This window comes from Rutidosis leptorrhynchoides, chromosome 3 (assembly GCF_046630445.1).
Source record: "Rutidosis leptorrhynchoides isolate AG116_Rl617_1_P2 chromosome 3, CSIRO_AGI_Rlap_v1, whole genome shotgun sequence".
Taxonomy (NCBI): Eukaryota; Viridiplantae; Streptophyta; class Magnoliopsida; order Asterales; family Asteraceae; genus Rutidosis; species Rutidosis leptorrhynchoides.
The window spans coordinates 594,502,230-594,525,434 of NC_092335.1; the positions used below are offsets into that span (position 1 = coordinate 594,502,230).

The 23,205-nt window shown below is 31.5% G+C and overlaps 1 protein-coding gene across 1 annotated transcript; it reads right to left on the bottom strand.

The window, feature by feature from the left end:
• Positions 1-20,474: 20,474 nt before the first annotated feature.
• Positions 20,475-21,653, bottom strand: LOC139902180 (uncharacterized). Its single transcript, XM_071884832.1, has 4 exons — positions 21,263-21,653; positions 20,857-21,129; positions 20,711-20,806; positions 20,475-20,614 (listed from the first exon to the last, which is right to left on the bottom strand). Exons 1-4 carry the CDS (start codon positions 21,651-21,653, stop codon positions 20,475-20,477), a joined length of 900 nt encoding a protein of 299 aa, XP_071740933.1.
• Positions 21,654-23,205: the final 1,552 nt, after the last annotated feature.

A 23,205-nucleotide genomic window follows, 5' to 3' on the forward strand; every position in this document is an offset into this window, starting at 1 on the left:
CTTAAAATCAAAAACCATTTTTTTTTTTTTGTTGTTTTACGTGAACTGCAGTAGCAGTTCTTTTGATTTTTTTTTTCTCTTTTATTGATCAATTCAAATGTTAACAATGAATGTTCCAGGGTCAAAGACAAGTTTTAAGCAAATCTAATAAACTAATTGTTGAATTAGTTGGTTCTGTGTTCGATTGGAGTTGAGAGGAAGAGGGAAATAGAAACTGAAAACAATAAGTGTTATATACAGATGAAATCCAATTAATAACAGATATAAAGGCTAGCTCAGATGGTTTGGAGTGTTTTCGGGTGGGCGTAAGGTTGCGGGTTCGAGTCCCATCTCGAGCAGTTTATTTCTTTTTTAATGCTACAAAGGGTATAATCATTAATCTTTCATTATTATTATTATTATTATTATTATTGTTATTGTTATTATTATGATTGTTATTAGTTGTTAATGTGTTAAGTATGATTATAATCCTTCTTATTATTAGTGTTATTATTGTTATTATTATTATTATCATAAAAATAATTATTATTAACATTGTCCTTACTAATATTATTATTATTATCTATGTATTTGTATTGTACTTAAGTATTAGTATTATTATTAAGATTGTAACTATGATTATTATTATTATTATTTTAATAAATATAATAAAGCTTAGGATTTGATCATTAAAAGTTAAGACTTGTATCATTTAAAAATTTATAGTATTATGATTATTATTACCAGTATTATCATTAGTATTAGTAATATAAACATTGTTATTATCAATTATCAGTATCACGACTATTAGTATTATTATTATTGTCATAATATGTATTAGGTATTATATAGATATTAAAATCAGTGTCATAAATATCATTAACAGTAAAATTCATATTTTACAATTAAAATTTTTATATTCATTATCATAATCATTATCATAATTATTAACATTATTATCTTATTTAATAATAATAAGAACTATCATTATTATCATTCTTGCCATTTCTAAAATTACTAGGAATACTACATTAGATTTAACAAACAAACTATATAAAAATATATTCAATACAGATAACATAATGAAATTTATATTTTTCTATACAAAAAGGAATATATGAAACATATATATATATATATAATATTAATATAAAATGGTATAACTAATAGAATTATATATATATTTATTTAATTACAAATATGTATATTAATAAATACATCAATGATATAGGTTCGTGAATCTGAGGCCAACCCTGCATTGTTCAGTTGTGTAACGTCGTTATATGTATTTTTACTACAAAATACATTAGGTGAGTTTCATTAATCCCCTTTTAAATGCTTTCGCAATATATATTTTTGGGACTAAGAATGCATGCGCTGCTTTTATAAATGTTTTACGAAATGGACACAAGTGATCGAAACTACATTCTATGGTTGGATTATCTAATCGAATATGCCCTTTTTATATAGTCTGGTAATCTAAGAATTAGGGAACAGAAACCCTAATTGACGCGAACTCTAAAGATAGATCTATTGGGCCTAACAAACCCCATCCAAAGTACCGGATGCTTTAGTACTTCGAAATTTATATCATATCCGAAGGGTGTCCCGGAATGATGGGGATATTCTTATATATGCATCTTGTTAATGTCGGTTGCCAGGTGTTCACCATATGAATGATTTTTATCTCTATGTATGGGATGTGTATTGAAATATGAAATCTTGTGGTCTATTATTATGATTTGATATATATAGGTTAAACCTATAACTCACCAACATTTTTGTTGACGTTTTAAGCATGTTTATTCTCAGGTGATTATTAAGAGCTTCCGCTATCGCATACTTAAATAAGGACGAGATTTGGAGTCCATGCTTGTATGATATTGTGTAAAAACTGCATTCAAGAAACTTATTTTGTTGTAACATAATTGTATTGTAAACCATTATGTAATGGTCGTGTGTAAACAGGATATTTTAGATTATCATTATTTGATAATCTACGTAAAGCTTTTTAAACCTTTATTGATGGAATAAAGGTTATGGTTTGTTTTAAAATGAATGCAGTCTTTGAAAAACGTCTCATATAGAGGTCAAAACCTCGCAACGAAATCAATTAATATGGAACGTTTTTAATCAATAAGAACGGGACATTTCAGTTGGTATATACTGGGCAGAGCAGGTTAAAAAATGAAGGTTACTATGCTGTTCTAGCACACGTCGAGAAAGTACAAACTGAAGAAAAGAGCATCAATGATGTTTTCATTGCAAAAGAATTTCCCGATGTATTTCCGAAAGAATTACCGGGATTACCCCCACATCGATCCGTTGAATTTCAAATAGATCTTGTACCAGGAGCTGCACCAATAGCTCATGCTCCTTATAGACTCGCACCCAGCGAGATGAAAGAACTGCAAAGCCAATTACAAGAACTTTTAGAGCGTGGTTTCATTCGACCAAGCACATCACCGTGGGGAGCTCCTGTTTTGTTTGTCAAGAAGAAAGATGGTACATTCAGGTTGTGTATCGACTACCGAGAGTTGAACAAACTTACCATCAAGAACCGCTACCCACTACCGAGAATCGACGACTTATTTGATCAACTTCAAGGCTCGTCTGTTTATTCAAAGATTGACTTACGTTCCGGGTATCATCAAATGCGGGTGAAATAAGATGATATTCCAAAGACTGCTTTCAGAACACGTTACGGTCATTACGAGTTTATGGTCATGCCGTTTGGTTTAACTAATGCACCAGCTGTGTTCATGGACCTTATGAACCGAGTGTGTGGACCATACCTTGACAATTTTGTCATTGTTTTCATTGATGACATACTTATTTACTCAAAGAATGACCAAGAACACGGTGAACATTTGAGAAAGGTGTTAGAAGTATTGAGGAAGGAAGAATTGTACGCTAAGTTTTCAAAGTGTGCATTTTGGTTGGAAGAAGTTCAATTCCTCGGTCACATAGTGAACAAAGAAGGTATTAAGGTGGATCCGGCAAAGATAGAAACTGTTGAAAAGTGGGAAACCCCGAAAACTCCGAAACACATACGCCAGTTTTTAGGACTAGCTGGTTACTACAGAAGGTTCATCCAAGACTTTTCCAGAATAGCAAAACCCTTGACTGCATTAACGCATAAAGGGAAGAAATTTGAATGGAATGATGAACAAGAGAAAGCGTTTCAGTTATTGAAGAAAAAGCTAACTGCGGCACCTATATTGTCATTGCCTGAAGGGAATGATGATTTTGTGATTTATTGTGACGCATCAAAGCAAGGTCTCGGTTGTGTATTAATGCAACGAACGAAGGTGATTGCTTATGCGTCTAGACAATTGAAGATTCACGAACAAAATTATACGACGCATGATTTGGAATTAGGCGCGGTTATTTTTGCATTAAAGACTTGGAGGCACTACTTATATGGGGTCAAAAGTATTATATATACCGACCACAAAAGTCTTCAACACATATTTAATCAGAAACAACTGAATATGAGGCAGCGTAGGTGGATTGAATTATTGAATGATTACGACTTTGAGATTCGTTACCACCCGGGGAAGGCAAATGTGGTAGCCGATGCCTTGAGCAGGAAGGATAGAGAACCCATTCGAGTAAAATCTATGAATATAATGATTCATAATAACCTTACTACTCAAATAAAGGAGGCGCAACAAGGAGTTTTAAAAGAGGGAAATTTAAAGGATGAAATACCCAAAGGATCGGAGAAGCATCTTAATATTCTGGAAGACGGAACCCGGTATAGGGCTGAAAGGATTTGGGTACCAAAATTTGGAGATATGAGAGAAATGGTACTTAGAGAAGCTCATAAAACCAGATACTCAATACATCCTGGAACGGGAAAGATGTACAAGGATCTCAAGAAACATTTTTGGTGGCCGGGTATGAAAGCCGATGTTGCTAAATACGTAGGAGAATGTTTGACGTGTTCTAAGGTCAAAGCTGAGCATCAGAAACCATCAGGTCTACTTCAACAACCCGAAATCCCGGAATGGAAATGGGAAAACATTACCATGGATTTCATCACTAAATTGCCAAGGACTGCAAGTGGTTTTGATACTATTTGGGTAATAGTTGATCGTCTCACCAAATCAGCACATTTCCTGCCAATAAGAGAAGATGACAAGATGGAGAAGTTAGCACGACTGTATTTGAAGGAAGTCGTCTCCAGACATGGAATACCAATCTCTATTATCTCTGATAGGGATGGCAGATTTATTTCAAGATTCTGGCAGACATTAGAGCAAGCATTAGGAACTCGTCTAGACATGAGTACTACCTATCATCCACAAACTGATGGGCAGAGTGAAAGGACGATACAAACGCTTGAAGAAATGCTACGAGCATGTGTTATTGATTTCGGAAACAGTTGGGATCGACATCTACCGTTAGCAGAATTTTTCTACAACAACAGCTACCATTCAAGCATTGAGATGGCGCCGTTTGAAGCACTTTATGGTAGAAAGTGCAGGTCTCCGAATTGTTGGAGTGAAGTGGGGGATAGACAGATTACGGGTCCGGAGATTATACAAGAAACTACCGAGAAGATCATCCAAATTCAACAACGGTTGAAAACCGCCCAAAGTCGACAAAAGAGCTACGCTGACATTAAAAGAAAAGATATAGAATTTGAAATTGGAGAGATGGTCATGCTTAAAGTTGCACCTTGGAAAGGCGTTGTTCGATTTGGTAAACGAGGGAAATTAAATCCAAGGTATATTGGACCATTCAAGATTATTGATCGTGTCGGACCAGTAGCTTACCGACTTGAGTTACCTCAACAACTCGCGGCTGTACATAACACTTTCCACGTCTCGAATTTGAAGAAATGTTTTGCTAAAGAAGATCTCACTATTCCGTTAGATGAAATCCAAATCAACGAAAAACTTCAATTCATCGAAGAACCCGTCGAAATAATGGATCGTGAGGTTAAAAGACTTAAGCAAAACAAGATACCAATTGTTAAGGTTCGATGGAATGCTCGTAGAGGACCCGAGTTCACCTGGGAGCGTGAAGATCAGATGAAGAAGAAATACCCGCATCTATTTCCAGAAGATTCGTCAACACCTTCAACAGCTTAAAATTTCGGGACGAAATTTATTTAACGGGTAGGTACTGTAGTGACCTGAACTTTTCCATGTTTATATATATTAATTGAGATTGGTATTTACACGATTAAATGTTTCCAACATGTTAAGCAATCAAACTTGTTAAGACTTGATTAATTGAAATATGTTTCATATAGACAATTGACCACCCAAGTTGACCGGTGATTCACGAACGTTAAAACTTGTAAAAACTATATGATGACATATATATGGATATATATATAGTTAACATGATACTATGATAAGTAAACATATCATTAAGTATATTAACAATGAACTACATATGTAAAAACAAGACTACTAACTTAATGATTTTTAAACGAGACATATCTGTAACGATTATCGTTGTAAAGACATTTAATGTATATATATCATATTAAGAGATATTCATACATGATAATATCATGATAATATAATAATTTAAAATCTCATTTGATATTATAAATATTGGGTTAACAACATTTAACAAGATCGTTAACCTAAAGGTTTCAAAACAACACTTACATGTAACGACTAACGATGACTTAACGACTCAGTTAAAATGTATATACATGTAGTGTTTTAATATGTATTTATACACTTTTGAAAGACTTCAATACACTTATCAAAATACTTCTACTTAACAAAAATGCTTACAATTACATCCTCGTTCAGTTACATCAACAATTCTACTCGTATGCACCCGTATTCGTACTCGTACAATACACAGCTTTTAGATGTATGTACTATTGGTATATACACTCCAATGATCAGCTCTTAGCAGCCCATGTGAGTCACCTAACACATGTGGGAACCATCATTTGGCAACTAGCATGAAATATCTCATAAAATTACAAAAATATGAGTAATCATTCATGACTTATTTACATGAAAACAAAATTACATATCCTTTATATCTAATCCATACACCAACGACCAAAAACATCTACAAACACTTTCATTCTTCAATTTTCTTCATCTAATTGATCTCTCTCAAGTTCTATCTTCAAGTTCTAAGTGTTCTTCATATATTCTACAAGTTCTAGTTACATAAAATCAAGAATACTTTCAAGTTTGCTAGCTCACTTCCAATCTTGTAAGGTGATCATCCAACCTCAAGAAATCTTTGTTTCTTACAGTAGGTTATAATTCTAATACAAGGTAATAATTATATTCAAAATTTGATTCAATTTCTATAACTATAACAATCTTATTTCAAGTGATGATCTTACTTGAACTTGTTTTCGTGTCATGATTCTGCTTCAAGAACTTCGAGCCATCCAAGGATCCGTTGAAGCTAGATCCATTTTTCTCTTTTCCAGTAGGTTTATCCAAGGAACTTAAGGTAGTAATGAAGTTCATAACATCATTCGATTCATACATATAAAGCTATCTTATTCGAAGGTTTAAACTTGTAATCACTAGAACATAGTTTAGTTAATTCTAAACTTGTTCGCAAACAAAAGTTAATCCTTCTAACTTGACTTTTAAAATCAACTAAACACATGTTCTATATCTATATGATATGCTAACTTAATGATTTAAAACCTGGAAACACGAAAAACACCGTAAAACCGGATTTACGCCGTCGTAGTAACACCGCGGGCTGTTTTGGGTTAGTTAATTAAAAACTATGATAAACTTTGATTTAAAAGTTGTTATTCTGAGAAAATGATTTTTATTATGAACATGAAACTATATCTAAAAATTATGGTTAAACTCAAAGTGAAAGTATGTTTTCTAAAATGGTCATCTAGACGTCGTTCTTTCGACTGAAATGACTACCTTTACAAAAACGACTTGTAACTTATTTTTCCGACTATAAACCTATACTTTTTCTGTTTAGATTCATAAAATAGAGTTCAATATGAAACCATAGCAATTTGATTCACTCAAAACAGATTTAAAATGAAGAAGTTATGGGTAAAACAAGATTGGATAATTTTTCTCATTTTAGCTACGTGAAAATTGGTAACAAATCTATTCCAACCATAACTTAATCAACTTGTATTGTATATTATGTAATCTTGAGATACCATAGACACGTATACAATGTTTCGACCTATCATGTCGACACATCTATATATATTTCGGAACAACCATAGACACTCTATATGTGAATGTTGGAGTTAGCTATACAGGGTTGAGGTTGATTCCAAAATATATATAGTTTGAGTTGTGATCAATACTGAGATACGTATACACTGGGTCGTGGATTGATTCAAGATAATATTTATCGATTTATTTCTATACATCTAACTGTGGACAACTAGTTGTAGGTTACTAACGAGGACAGCTGACTTAATAAACTTAAAACATCAAAATATATTAAAAGTGTTGTAAATATATTTTGAACATACTTTGATATATATGTATATATTGTTATAGGTTCGTGAATCAACCAGTGGCCAAGTCTTACTTCTCGACGAAGTAAAAATCTGTGAAAGTGAGTTATAGTCCCACTTTTAAAATCTAATATTTTTGGGATGAGAATACATGCAGGTTTTATAAATGATTTACAAAATAGACACAAGTACGTGAAACTACATTCTATGGTTGAATTATCGAAATCGAATATGCCCCTTTTTATTAAGTCTGGTAATCTAAGAATTAGGGAACAGACACCCTAATTGACGTGAATCCTAAAGATAGATCTATTGGGCCTAACAAACCCCATCCAAAGTACCGGATGCTTTAGTACTTCGAAATTTATATCATATCCGAAGGGTGTCCCGGAATGATGGGGATATTCTTATATATGCATCTTGTTAATGTCGGTTACCAGGTGTTCACCATATGAATGAATTTTTATCTCTATGTATGGGATGTGTATTGAAATATGAAATCTTGTGGTCTATTATTATGATTTGATATATATAGGTTAAACCTATAACTCACCAACATTTTTGTTGACGTTTTAAGCATGTTTATTCTCAGGTGATTATTAAGAGCTTCCGCTATCGCATACTTAAATGAGGACGAGATTTGGAGTCCATGCTTGTATGATATTGTGTAAAAACTGCATTCAAGAAACTTATTTTGTTGTAACATATTTGTATTGTAAACCATTATGTAATGGTCGTGTGTAAACATGATATTTTAGATTATCATTATTTGATAATCTACGTAAAGCTTTTTAAACCTTTATTGATGAAATAAAGGTTATGGTTTGTTTTAAAATGAATGCAGTCTTTGAAAAACGTCTCATATAGAGGTCAAAATCTCGCAACGAAATCAATTAATATGGAACGTTTTTAATCAATAAGAACGGGACATTTCACAAAAGATGCAGCAGAGGGGCAGGATTCGTTTGGTCTCAATATAATTGAGGACTGTTTGGCTCCAATAACCCGGTCCACGTACAAATCCAACTATTACTACGAACCAGAAAATTTTGATGTCTATCAATTTAACCACTTAAAATAAATTTTCGTAATTTTAAGAAATTTAGATAAGAAGTAGAATAAAAATCTATGTCCTAAAACTAGAATAGCGAGAAATAAGAAAGAAAAAGAGTTCGTCGAAAAAAAATCGAAAAAGAAAAATGGTTGAAAAATAAAAGGTGACGGAAAAATAAAAGAAACTTATAAAACTTAAAAATACTTGACTAACCTAACCTTATTACTACAACTAACTTAAAATTATAATCGCAAATTGAGATTACTAATTGGAATGATAATTGATACATAGGTAAAAGGTGTCTAAAAATATTAAAGCTTACAGGAAAAACTAAATCCCAAATGTAAATAACTTAAAAAGAAACTAAAATTTAAAAAGGCGTCGCAAAATTCTAAAGCACCTAAATCTTAGTCTAAAGAAAAAGCACTTAAGGAATTCTACGGCAAAGCCTAAAAATCTAGAAGTAAAAATAACTATGGCAAAAACTAAGTTTAAATCTAAATATGAGCGAAAAATACAAATATTACGCTAAAACAATTAAAAAGGGATAAAATATAAAAATATACAAAAAGTTGTAAAAAATACAATTTTTATAAAAATATTATTTTTATATTATTTATTTTATAATAGTATTAATTTTTATATATAAATAAAACTAATTAAAATTTAATATTACAAATTAATTAAAAACTTAAACTAAATAATATTATATATAAAACCTAATTAGGTTTAATAATAATAATAATAAATAATTAAAACCTAACTCGTATTAATTGCTAGACCAGGTTCGTGTCAGACGGCTCCGCGAGTCGCGGTTCCCGAAGCTGCAAACCCCGCGAGTCGCGGGGTTCCAGAATTCAACTCTGGTACAGTTTAAATTGACGCGTTTTTTTTTTTTGTTTTTTTTTTATTTTTTATTTTTCTGTTTTTATATTTTCTAAAATATATTTATAAAATAAATTAAATAAAACTTATCTTTATAATCTAAAATAGAAATAAAATACTTTATAATTTTATAAATAAAAATCTTAAAACTAGATTTATATATATATATATATATATATATATATTTTTATGTTTTAAATAAAAAAAGAATACTTAAATAAAACTTATATAAAAATAAAGAAACTTTATAAAACTTAAATATTTAACAAAATCTTAAAAATATTTATATTTTTGTTTTTCTTTTTATATTTTCGAATATTTAAAATGTATTTTTATAAAAATGAATTTTAATAAAAGTAAACTAAAAATCTTTTTTTTTATATTAGCGTTGCGCTTCCGGCTTTTAAGAGAGTCCCCGGCAGCGGAGCCAAAAATACTTGATGTTTGCAGCGGGGTATACGAAATAGCTTATATTTTTACAGGAAATACTATTAAATACGATACAATTTTACACAAGATATTTATTTATTTAGAGAATAGATATACTTAAACCTTGCTACAACACTTATAGGCAGTGTACCTAATCGTACAGTAGTGTAGTTTTTAGTAAGTCCGGTTCGTTCCACAGGGAATCTTTTTAAACAAAGCTTAACGCTATATTAGTTTACTTTTATAAAAATACAAATATATATATAAGTAATATTATTATTATAAAGGGGGGTTTTTACCGTTTAATGACCGGTTTGTCGATTTTAAAACTTTAGTCGCAGTTAAAACCAAATGTAAAATAATAAATACAAGACTTAATTTAAAGCGTAAAGTAAATAACGATAATGAAATTGCGAATAATAAAAGTGCGATAAAATAAACTTGCGATAATTAAAAAGTACGATAATTAAAAGTGCAATTAAATAAAATAACAATAAAAATGCGATAATTAGAAGTGCAATTAAATATAAAATAAAGGAAATTAAATATGAAATAAAAGAATTATGCTTATTTAAACTTCCGTAATCATGATGTTTGACGTGTTGATTTTAATTTTAAGCCCATGGGTTAATTGTCCTTTGTCCTGGATTATTTAATATGTCCATACGGATTTGTCCATAATAGTCCATCAGTCATAAATATAAAGAGCGAAAGCCTTCGTCAAATTATTCTTATTCCCGAAGTCAAATATTCCAACTAATTGAGGATTCGAATTGTAACAAGGTTTTAATACTTTGTTTAATGAATACACCAGGTTATCGACTGCGTGTAAACCAAGGTTTTACTACTTTGTTAACAATTACACCAATTACCCTTGAATGTAATTCACCCCTGTTTCAACAAGTCTATTAACTATTAATCCAGTTCCGTGTCCGGTAAAATGAATAATTATTGGTATTTATAGATATCCCGCCCACCGTACCCAGTCAAGCGTATGTGGTTATATATAAATACTTCGATTTATAAGTTTGTATATTAAATTAACAAGGTATTGTTTAGTTAATATAAAACCCATTAATAGCCCATAGTCTAATTTGCACAAGTGTCGTTCTTTTGTCCAAACCCCAATTATGGTACAAAGCCCAATTACCCAATTTTAGTAATTAGCCCAACATCATGATTACTTCGGATTAAATAAGCATAATAATAACTTAGCTACAAGACATTAATATAAAAAGGTTGAACATAACTTACAATGATTAAAAATAGCGTAGCGTTACACGGACAGAATTTCGACTTACACCCTTACAATATTCGTTAACATACCCTTATTATTAGAATTAAAATTAAAATTAAAATTAAAATTAAAATTAAAATTATAATATATATATATATATAATACGTTTTATGAGAGAAGAAGAAAAAGGATGATTTTTACGATCAGAATGTGCGAGATTTATAGGGACTTTCAGAATTTGGGCCTCCGCGACTCGCGGCCCATTTTGCCTTCAAACTTCGCGAGTCGCGGAGTTTGCTTTTACAGCTCACACAAGTTTGGCTCTTTGTTTACCGACGGTTTTATAAATAAATATAATATATTAAATAATTATAAGAATTATTTAAATATTATATTATATTTATGTGCATAGTTGACTTGTAATTTTTAGTCCGTTGCGTCGAGCGTTGAGAGTTGACTCTGGTCCCGGTTCCGAATTTTCGAACGTCCTTGCGTACAATTTAATATCTTGTACTTTGCGTTTTGAATCTTGTACTCTTGTAATTCGAGACGTTTCTTATCAATAATTGGAACCTCTTTGATTGTATTTTGTACTTTTGAGCTTTTTGGTCGTTTGCGTCTTCAATTCGTCGAATCTGTTTTTTGTCTTCACCTTTTATTATTTAAACGAATATTACTTGTAAATAGAACAATTGCAACTAAAAGCTTCTCTTTCTTGAGGAATAATGCTATAAAATATATGTTCGTTTTTAGCATTATCACATTTTTATCGGAAAACATCTGCTTATCATCCTTAGGAAATTACCTACTTATTATTCTTAGTCTAGACACATTTTACTGCATTGACTGCATGAATAGTGTATAGACAAAATTCATATCTTAGCGTATCTGACAATTCATATCTTAGTGTATCTGTTACTGTAGACCTTGCCTGATATCTCTCGTAAATTTCTCCTTAATTTAAGGGATCCTGGTACTATATATATCTATGCAAATTATGCATTAAGAATACCATCTAACTATCAATTGATGCCACTAAACTCTTCATACCAAAAATCTTTCCTGAGATCTTTTAAGATGGCCTCTACGAATCAACCAAGTTCCTCTGACTCCGAAGACAGCGTGACAGGAGCACACCAACCAATCAACTACCGTGATTACTGGAGAAAATGGGGATGGGTTCGCGACATACTCACCCTATGGAGAAAGGAAGAAGGTACTCTATATCATGAATCAAAACTACCACCTAACCTTGGAGTACTTGACCCGCTCACCGGCGAACCCGTTCGCAATACCGTTTATACCCTATTTGCAAGAATTTTTCGTCTTGAAACTACCATTAATGGAACTAGAGAAGATATCCGACCTCTACCTCACATTGATAAACAACTCGGGTTAGTAGAAGAAGTTAGAGAACTCCGAGCTCGAGTATTAACTTTAGAGAGCACGGTATACAATTTGCAATCATCAACAGTATCACCAACACCAGTAACATCACCAGCCTTAGCACCAATGGCACCAGTACCACCAACAACCCAAGTTTCAACAATCCATGCCTCAACATCTCATTCTGTACCTCGAGTATAATTATCGTTCCACAAATCATTCTACATCATTTATCTTCGTTCGACATGACGATTATGTAAACTCTAATGTTTTAGAGATTATGTATCATAGTTCTAATCGTAAATCTGATGAGTTTAATATCACATTGACTCATTAAATCCATAATTACATCTGAAGAAAATATATATGTAAATATATTTTCATAAAGATTGTGATTAAAAATTCTTTTGTACAAACTGTTAATGGTAAAAATATTTTAACAGCTAGGTAATACCCGAGGAATATTCAGATTTCACATTAATAAGTTACACTGTACGTTCTTCGAAGCTGATCCAATAGTCGTTTACTATCCTACTTACATCCACCGATATACAAATCCGTTCACCACAGAATAACCATATTCATCCAATTTCATATTGGGATTTTGATTTATCAGAATCCAACAAGTGGCATAATGAAGAAAACATTTGACAAAATAAAATTTGTTAGAAACAAAACAAATTAACTATGAGAAATTTTGTTAAGAATTCACTCTAACTGTTCCTAGCTAATTGTTCCTAGCTAACTGATTACATTTTATTTATCGCAATTTAATTATCGCAATTTACATTCTCGCAATTTTATTTATCGTCATTTAATTTCTGTTATTTACTTTACGCACTTTATTTATCGTCATTTAAATTCTGTTATTTATTTTTACGCACTTTAAATATCGGGACACGTATACAAGGTTTTGACATATCATATCGACGCATATATATATATTATTTAGAATCACCATAGACACTCTATATGCAGTAATGATCGAGTTCTCTATACAGTGTTGAGGTTGATTCTCAAATAATATATATACTTTAAGTTGTGATCGAGTCTGAGACATGTACACGGGTCAAGATATGTATTAATTAATTCGAATATTATATATGAATTATTGAATTGCTAACTGTGGACTATCAACTGTGGACTGCCAACATTGGACAATTAAAATGAATTAAAATATGGATTATAACATATGAAACTAAACAATTCTTCAAGTTGCCACTTGATATCATCATAAACCTCATTTGTATCTTGACGATTACGATCCACATTCAAACCTTTCGTAATTCTTGAAAACACCTCAATCGATAGGATGAACCAACAGTACTTCATCTACGTAACAAGAGATTGATGCATATAGTTATGCACTTGAAAACTCTCGGAACCTGAGTAAACGTTTTACAAGTATCTGTGCTAGCTCCTTTGGCATTGTTATTACTAAAAGTAACTTTACAATCCCTCTTCAAAGTAGCCAATTTTGTCACAGCTTCAGCAAATCAACTTCGACTTTCATTCGTATTAGCCTTATTATAATCTGGATTATATAAGTTACCTTTCGTCATCGTTACTGGAGAATCGTTTATATTTCACCACCTTAGCAGTAAATTTACCAGCAATTTCATTGATCTCTGACCTTCCGAAGAATCATTATGTTCATTGAAATCCAATCATATACTCATCCGTATCTTGTAACAAAAATTGCCATACCAATTACCAGGGTTTAGCAACCAGTATTTTGAAATCTCGCAGCATGCCTACATCAACAGTTATAGGTATACATATAACAATTATCTCCTAGAATTACGATCTTCAATTCTAAAATTTTAAAAAACACCCAGCCTACAAATCAATACATTGAACTTTGAAAAAGCTGAATGAAGCAGCAGAAACTGTAGGCAACCGTAAACGACCTTAATCGTCGAAAGTTTGATGATAAAGAATGGAGTATTGGAAGCACTCAATAGAAAATTTAGTACCGAAAAGCGAATTATGCGAAACTATGAAAGAAGCCGTGGACAAATCACAAAGAATAAGTTTGACTTCAAAGAATCTAAATGATTCAATGTCTGCTGAAGTCTTTAGCAAATATATTGCTCCTGACTCTAAACCCTTGCGGACAATAATCTCCATCATCCTCTGATCTTAGATATTCAAAGATATTATCGTATCTTTTATTATAAATATCCTCCATATTTCTGAAGATATTTTCATAACTATTCTTATCTGAAATCATTAATCTCTTAGTGCTATCAGTGTTACATCATATAGAAACTGTTAGTTTCTATATTCTGTGAACTTTCGAGCTTAAAATATGAATGTTATTGAAGTAATGTTGGGAACTGATGCATGAGTTAGTATAATATAATGACACTTGATCAACGTGATTATATTACAGTAAGTCATTCTGAGTTTCTAATGGAACGTGATGATTCACAGATCTACCGTCATCACGTGCCATATTACATAACTCTTTCATTCAAATTAACTTCTGAACATATCAAGAAAATATATTCTTGATAGTTCTATTCTCAGTGATTCTGGTAATTTGACAAATCAAATCGTGCTATTACGTTCTTTCTTGCTTAGAACATTAAGTTCATTCGGAACTCCATACCTACAAATTCTGGACCAATACTTGCGAAAAGAAAACAAAAGCATGAAGCTCCGAAATAGAAAAGGGGTATAAATCGCAGCAAATAAGAGAGAGCATTAACTGTGGATGACGATGATTATAGGAGACGGAAGCAGGAACACTGAAATATAAGAGAAAATATAAAGCCCAATGACGACACAGAGGTTACAAACTGTGGATATTAATACGAATAGCAATATAAAGACATGATATAATTAAGAATAGTATCACCCAAAGTAATAGTAGAAGTAAACAGATTTTTCTGGGGGAAGATTGAAAAGAAGGATGACATAAATGATAATTAGAAAAATATCAAGGATTAAAACTGGATTAAGCATTTTCACAATCCTTTGGATGTACGAACTAAGAAAGAACGTATTGGAATGGTGAAAATACTGGAACGGAAAAAGTTTAATTTATAATGGAAATATCAGACAGAGTAATCAAGGCAGATCACCGTATTTATTTATAGAGAATCTTAATTTCCCTTATTCGCCGAAGAATCAAATCTTGTAGATTTCGAAAATTTTCTTTAAATCCCTAGAATTCCGGAATTCTACCAAGACATCGTCAAAAGTTAAGACGAGTCTTATTTTCTAAATTCAACCATGACTAGTCAAAAGTTATGATGAAACATGTCTTTCTCATTTCACTATTTAGTGATAGCTTCACTCGTACTTTTCGATTAATCGAATCATTTTATCCATATTACTCAATGATGATAAAACTCAATTTATCAACTCATATTCGTCATGAAAACATTTTTATTGTTAGCCATGACGACCACACTCAAATTTCGGGACGAAATTTCTTTAACGGGTAGGTACTGTGATGACCCGGGAATTTTCGACCAAATTTAAACTTAAATTTTTTATATGGTTCCGACACGATAAGCAAAGTCTGTAATGTTAAGTCTCGAAAACTTTGGAACGGATTACATGAATGCATTTACCCTTTGACCATCAACTGTTCTCGACGATTCACGAACAATTAATTGTAACTAGATATGTGTGTGTATATATATATAAACATGGTAATTGGAAGTATAAATTGTAATATTATATTTCGTAATATATATACATAGATAATAAATATTAAAGATTCAATATATTGTATAATTGATAAACAGTAATAAATTGTAATATATTAAATCTAATTACAAGTTTGAATATAATTATCGTTACCTTCAACATTATTATACATAGCAATATTAATATTAAATTCAATATTATTAATAGTATTATATAAAAATAGAAACATTTAATTTGTTATATTTTCATTATCATTAGATATTATATACTCATTATTATATAATATGTATTATGAAGATATATTATATGTAATACCATTATATTAAATATAGTTGTTGTAAAATTGTATTTACTTTTAATATTAATATCAATACTAGTGTAATTAATAAATATAAAAAAATTCATATATATATGAATTGATATAGCATTATTATAGTTAGTAATATTACTATTAATAATAATATTGTTATAAATATTATAGTAATTGTTATCATCATCAATAGTAATAATATTATTATTATTACTATTATATTATAAATTTGCATTATTAATAGATGTAATATAATTATGTTTGTAAATATAAAAATCTATAGATTTCATATATATAATCGATTATATGAATACAGAAATATAAACAAGCACATATGTATATATAAGATACAGTTGTATATATATAAATATATATACAGATATAAATATGTATAAATACTGATATACACTTTTAAATACTGATAAATATGCATGATTTTGGAATCCAGAATCAATTACAAATAGCTATTAAACTGTGCCATAATCTGTTTTACATCTACTAATCGATTCCCTTGTCTCAGTATCAAACAAAATCGGTTAAAGGTAGACATCTACTTTCAATTTTTTATTCTTCATTCGTACATGATGAAATAGAAACTGTCGACGACCTTTGGCTTTAAACAAAGGAATGATAGCTGTACTCACACAATCATTCTATTGTCTATCATCTTTATCAATTTCAACGAACTCAAGATGATGAGTTAAAACAGAAAACTCAAGGAAACCATCTCATCCTCTTTCTTTATAATCATCATAACCGGACACCAACATATCTTCCTCGATCTCTCTCTACAAACCTTTGATGTTAAACCACTCCAACATCACCATGTCCGCCACTCCATCACCACCCACCTCAATAATACCATCATGAAACATTGCAACTTATCTATATTATTACATATACAATTATAGATGTAAAGGGAAATAAACTTAAAAACAACACAAACTCACCAACTTAATTTTTGTTCGTACCTTTCTTGATATCTTCTTTATTCTTTTCTTTGTACAATCAATCATCTTCATTGAAAACCCAAATACCACCTGTATCATAATTGAAACCACCACATATCACCACCTACGTAACCCATACACTCAATTTTCTTTTGCTCCACAACACCATCGCTATTGCTTGCTACATCTTACTTATCACCTTAAAACAAACCCATTTAAATGCTCCTGCCGTTGTGTAATTTTTTTTCTGTGTTCTTGTCTCCTACTCGAACCGAACAAACGCAAGTACCACCATAACTCACGACTACTATACCTGCTGCTATTACACCGTATTCTATTTTTTATGTCGAGCCATTTAACAAGATATTGGGTAGTATAGGTTCACAGATTAGAGATTTTCAACATGGTTATATATGAAATTATTATTTCAACACATGTTATTATATGCAAGTGGAAGCTAATGGAACCAAATGGCCAACACTTAATTAAAGAAAAGGTTACATGGAATGATTAGTCAATAGCATGTGGGACGAATGTATGGCCAAGGGAAAGAATGGGATGGAATATATAATTATACAGCTCATGAACAATTCAAACTTTCTACTTGAATTAATCTCCACGAATCGTAGATGGGCCATCATGGGTCGCTGTTGTTTTTTTTATTAAGGAGCCGTGACTTGGGGAGTCACTTTTGAATGTCATGATTCATCTCCTATTTGGGGTCCAACACCATATTAATTAGGATAGTAATGTTGTGATTTTATGTTGAAGCCGATATCGTGTTCATTTGTTGGACCGTAAACCTGTTTTTATAATTGGGCTGTATCATTTTGCTACTGTTAAGATGATGTTAAAGAGAGTGATAAAGGTCAGGGTAATTAACGAAAATGGTGGTAGAAAGATGAAGAGGTTAAACGGTTTACGTACAAAATAAATAATTAGAAACACAACAATTTGCAGAAAGAATTGGACAGAGCAATGGTTTAGGGGTGTGTGTGGTTAGTGAGAGGTCGCGGGTTCGAGCTTTGTCTGGGACATTTTGTTTTTGGGAAAAAGCTTTTGAGGTAGTTAAGTTTTATTTATTATTATTATTATTGTTATCATTGTTATCGTTATTATTAAAAAGATCATATTTAGTAAAAGTATTATTAATATCATTTTTATTTAAAAAAAAATTATTAAAAGCATCATTTTTATTATTATTATCAATATTATTTATCAAATAACTATTAGATATATAAAATCATATCTGCTACATATAACATAATTATATTAATACTTTTATAATAAATATTAATGAATATAACTAATTAGGTTATTAATGAAACATCCAAATTAAAGTAACAATTATTACACTAATAATACATAAATTGTTCGTTTACTATTATATGTGTTAATACATATATAAATGATATAGGTTCGTGAATCCGAGGCCAACCCTGCATTGTTCAATGTCGTCATATGTATTTTTACTACAAAATACAGTATTGTGAGTTTCATTTGCCCCTTTTACTCTTTACATTTTTGGGCTGAGAATACATGCAAATGCTTTATTAACTGTTTTACAATATTTATATGCGTGAGTTTCATTTACCTTTTTACCCTTTATATTTTTGGGCTGAGAATACATGCGCAACTTTTATAACTGTTTTACGAAATAAACACAAGTAATCGAAATTACGTTCTATGGTTGAATGATCGAAACTGAATATGCCCCTTTTTATTAAGTCTGGTAATCTAAGAATTAGGGAACAGACACCCTAATTGACGCGAACTCTAAAGATAGATCTATCGGGCCCAAGAAGCCCCATCCAAAGTACCGGATGCTTTAGTACTTCGAAATTTATATCATGTCCGAAGGAGGATCCCGGAATGATGGGGATATTCTTATATGCATATTGTGAATGTCGGTTACCAGGTGTTCAATCCATATGAATGATATTTTTGTCTCTATGCATGGGACGTATGATTATGAGAAATGGAAGTATGAAATCTTGTGGTCTATTAAAATTATGAAATGATTCTTTATGATAAACTAATGAACTCACCAACCTTTTGGTTGACACTTTAAAGCATGTTTATTCTCAGGTACGAAAGAAATCTTCCGCTGTGCATTTGCTCATATTAGAGATATTACTTGGAGTCATTCATGACATACTTCAAAAGATGTTGCATTCGAGTCGTTGAGTTCATCAAGATTATTATTAAGTCAATTATATTTGGATATATTATGAAATGCTTTACATGCCTATCAACTGTCGATGTAACGAAAGTTTGTCTTTTAAAAACGAATGCAATGTTTGTAAAATTTATCATATAGAGGTCAATTACCTCGCGATGTAATCAACTGTTGTGAATCGTTTGTAATCGATATGGACTTCGTCCGGATGGATTAGGACGGGTCCTTTCAGTCAACAGGTATGTCTTCTTTGAGAAATGCTAGCAGATCGGACAATTGATAATTTTGGACTTTCAAACAATACTCTCGTTTCTCACCAACAGAGTAATTCTTGACCTCACGGTCGAATTCACCACCGTAGTTAACTTGTAGCATAACAGACATTTGACTCATTTTAAACTTGAATTTGGGAAGTTTAGTAATTTAAGAAGCATGTGTATGAGGTGTGATTTGTTGAGAAATGAGGGGTTGTATTTATAGAGGAAGAATAAAGATGTTGAATACAACTTTAATAATTAAAGCATCTTTATTGAAAACAACATTAATATAAAAATCTCTGGTGAATACAGCTTTAATCAATAACGAATCTCTGTTGAATACAACTTTAATTAAAGCATCTCTGTTTCACAGCTTTAATCAATAAAGAATCGTTGAATAGCTTTAATTAAAGCATTTCTGTTTCACAGCTTTAATCAATAAAGAATCTCTGTTGAATACAGCTTTAATTAAAACATCTCTGTTTGACAGTAGCTATATAAAAATAAAGCAAAATTGACAGAAATTCAAATTAAAAATTACTAAATTTATTAAAATTAAAATTTCGACAATTACAACTGATTCAACTTATTCAAATTAAACATACTATAAACTGAAAGTAAATTAAGCGTTTAAACTTCTAAAGTTTGGTGAAAGGCCCCAAATATGTTCAGTGAGATCATTTCGAAGTTGGTCATGAATGGTTTATATCTCGTATTTCTTGTTCTCTTACATCACGACTTTTAGATCGATTCCTTACATAGTTAGGATTAGCTTCATCAGTCCTAAGTAATTCTTCCTCAAGCCATGTAATGTTGTAGCCATTATCCTCGACTATCATGTTGTGCAAGAGCACACAACAATACAATATTCACCTCAACTTGGTGACGCTGTATGGTCGGCCAGCCATTTGTAATATATGGAATCTACCCTGAAGAATACCGAATGTTATCTCAACATCTTTAAGTGCACTTTCTTGAAATCTTTTAAATTTTGCACGTGGCTCATCGGTTGGGTTGAATACACCTTCATCAACGTTGATCAATATGGATAAGTACCGTCCGCCAAATAATAACCTTTTGTGTATTCATTTTCATTTACAGTAAATGGAGCAAATGGTGCAGTTCCATTCTCGATGTCATCAAACGACGAAGATTGATTCAAAACATTAAGATCGTTGTTTGCACCTGCGGCACCGAAGAATGCATGCCAAATCCATGTACCATATGAAGCAACTGCTTCAAAAACTATGGTCGGGTGACCTTGATGACCACTAGTATATTGCCCTTTCAGCAGTTGGACAATTCGTCCACTTCCAATGCATGCAGTCAATGCTTCCAAGCATTCCCCTAAACCCATGTTTTACTTCGTGCACGCTATACAAACGAGCTATATCGCTACTCGTTAGTTTCTTCAAATATTCATCAACATACAGTTCCAAAACACATTTACAAAAGCTATTGAAACAGATAATTGATGTACCTTCAGCCATTTGTAAGTATTCGTCAAACATGTCCGCTGTCATACCGTAAGCCAATTGACGCATCGCGGATGTACATTTCTGTATCGTAGTAAAATCTTGTCGACCAAGAGCATCACTTTTTTGTTTAAAATATTTAAAATGAAGTGGTAATGGATCGACATCGTAATTGATTATATCGATGACAATACGCTTAAATAATCTACTACTCATTATAAAACATCTCCTGAATCTATTTTCAGGATAAATTGGATTCTCTTGGAAGTAGTGTTTGTGTAGGTTTTGACATGCAAGTTCACGATCTCTACGAATGTAAATTCGAGATTGTGGAACTCGTACATTGTTTGCAGCCTCTTCAGCTGCAGCCTCTTCAGCATCTAATTCTTTGACCATTTCTCGTAAAATATTCAATTCATCTTCATCATCCGAATCTCATATATCAAAAAGTAAAAAGAAAGCTTTTGCCATTGAATTTTTTGTAAGTGTAGAAGTGGTATATTAAAGAAAGTGTGTGAAAAAATAAAATGGGAAGAGTGGTATTTATAAAAAAATAATTTGAAAATGGTTAACGGCTATATAGCCATTTCAACCTTCCACGTGTCTACCAGCTATTCGATATACCCATTTCATCGTCTGCAACTCTCCCGGTGATGCACTCATCACGCCTTCAAGTTTTTCCCTCCATCACGCCGCATAGAGGCGCGATGGGGGCGCGATGGGGGTGATGGGGGTCCGATAACGCTGCACTACAATCGGTCTTATTTGCATATTAATTTGATAGTTCAATATTATCCTTGAATACAGAGGATCGTACTATTTAATGTTTAGTCTTGGGACACTTTGAAATTAGCAAGTGTATATTATTGTAGCTTGCGGAGTACTATATTATTTCTTTAAATAAATAATTAGATAAGGGTAGTTTGGGAAATGGTTTGAAAATGTGGTGGAAGGAGTAAAATTGATGGGGGGAAATATCAACTATCTTTTGCTATTTTTTTTTGGCGAAAAAACAAAATAAATAAATAAAGGGACTTCAACAAGATGTCAAGAACTCATAGAGCTAAAAAAAGTCCTCCGATGGATTAACAATGATTTTATCCACTTGAGTTACAAGTACCATATCATGCACTTGCTCTATAAAGACCCGTCCAAATCCATATGGACGAATACATCAATATTTGGTCTCATTGCGAGGTACTGACCTCTATATGATACGTTTTACAAATATTGCATTCTTTTAAAAGATAAACTCATTTCAATATATAATCTTTTGATACAAATGATATATGAATCCCATAATATGAATGAATAATCTGTCATTGATTTAATAATAATCTTTTTGAACTCGAATGACTTGAATGCAACGTCTTTTGAAATATGCCATGAATGACTCCAAGTGATATCTTTAAATTGAACAGCAGAAGATTTCTTTAATACATGAGAATAAACATGCTTAAAAGTGTCAACCAAAAAGTTGGTGAGTTCATAGGTTTATCATAACAATCATTTCAATAATTTTAATAGACCACAAGATTTCATTTTCATAAATAATCCGCAGGAACACTCATCTGCAAAATCCATTCATACTTTCGAACACCTGGTAACAGACATTAATAAAATGCATCTAGAATATCCCCCGCATACATGCATTTCGCAATCAGTATGCTATATTTATAAATCGAAGTACTAAAGCAGTTCAAATTCTCTGACTGGGGCTTGTTAGTGTCCATAGATCTATCTTTAGAATTCGCGTCAATTAGGGGCCAGTTCCCTAATTCTTAGGTTACCAAGCTAAAGGGGCGATATCCGGTATAGTAATCCAATCGTAGAATGTTTTTAGGTACTTGTGTCTATTTCGTCAAACATTTATAAAGCAGCGCATGTATTCTCAGCCTAAAAATATATATTACAAAAGCATTTAAAAGGGGAGCAAATGAAACTCACG

Excerpts from the sequence above, each read along its gene's own strand:
- LOC139902180 (XM_071884832.1), bottom strand. The coding sequence starts at position 21,653 with ATGGTCAAAGAATTAGATGCTGAAGAGGCTGCAGCTGAAGAGGCTGCA. Across the intron at positions 20,807-20,856 it reads TGAAAATGAATACACAAAAG|GTGTATTCAACCCAACCGAT; the intron begins GTTATTATTTGG and ends ACGTTGATGAAG. Across the intron at positions 20,615-20,710 it reads AACATTCGGTATTCTTCAGG|TCGAGGATAATGGCTACAAC; the intron begins GTAGATTCCATA and ends ACAACATGATAG.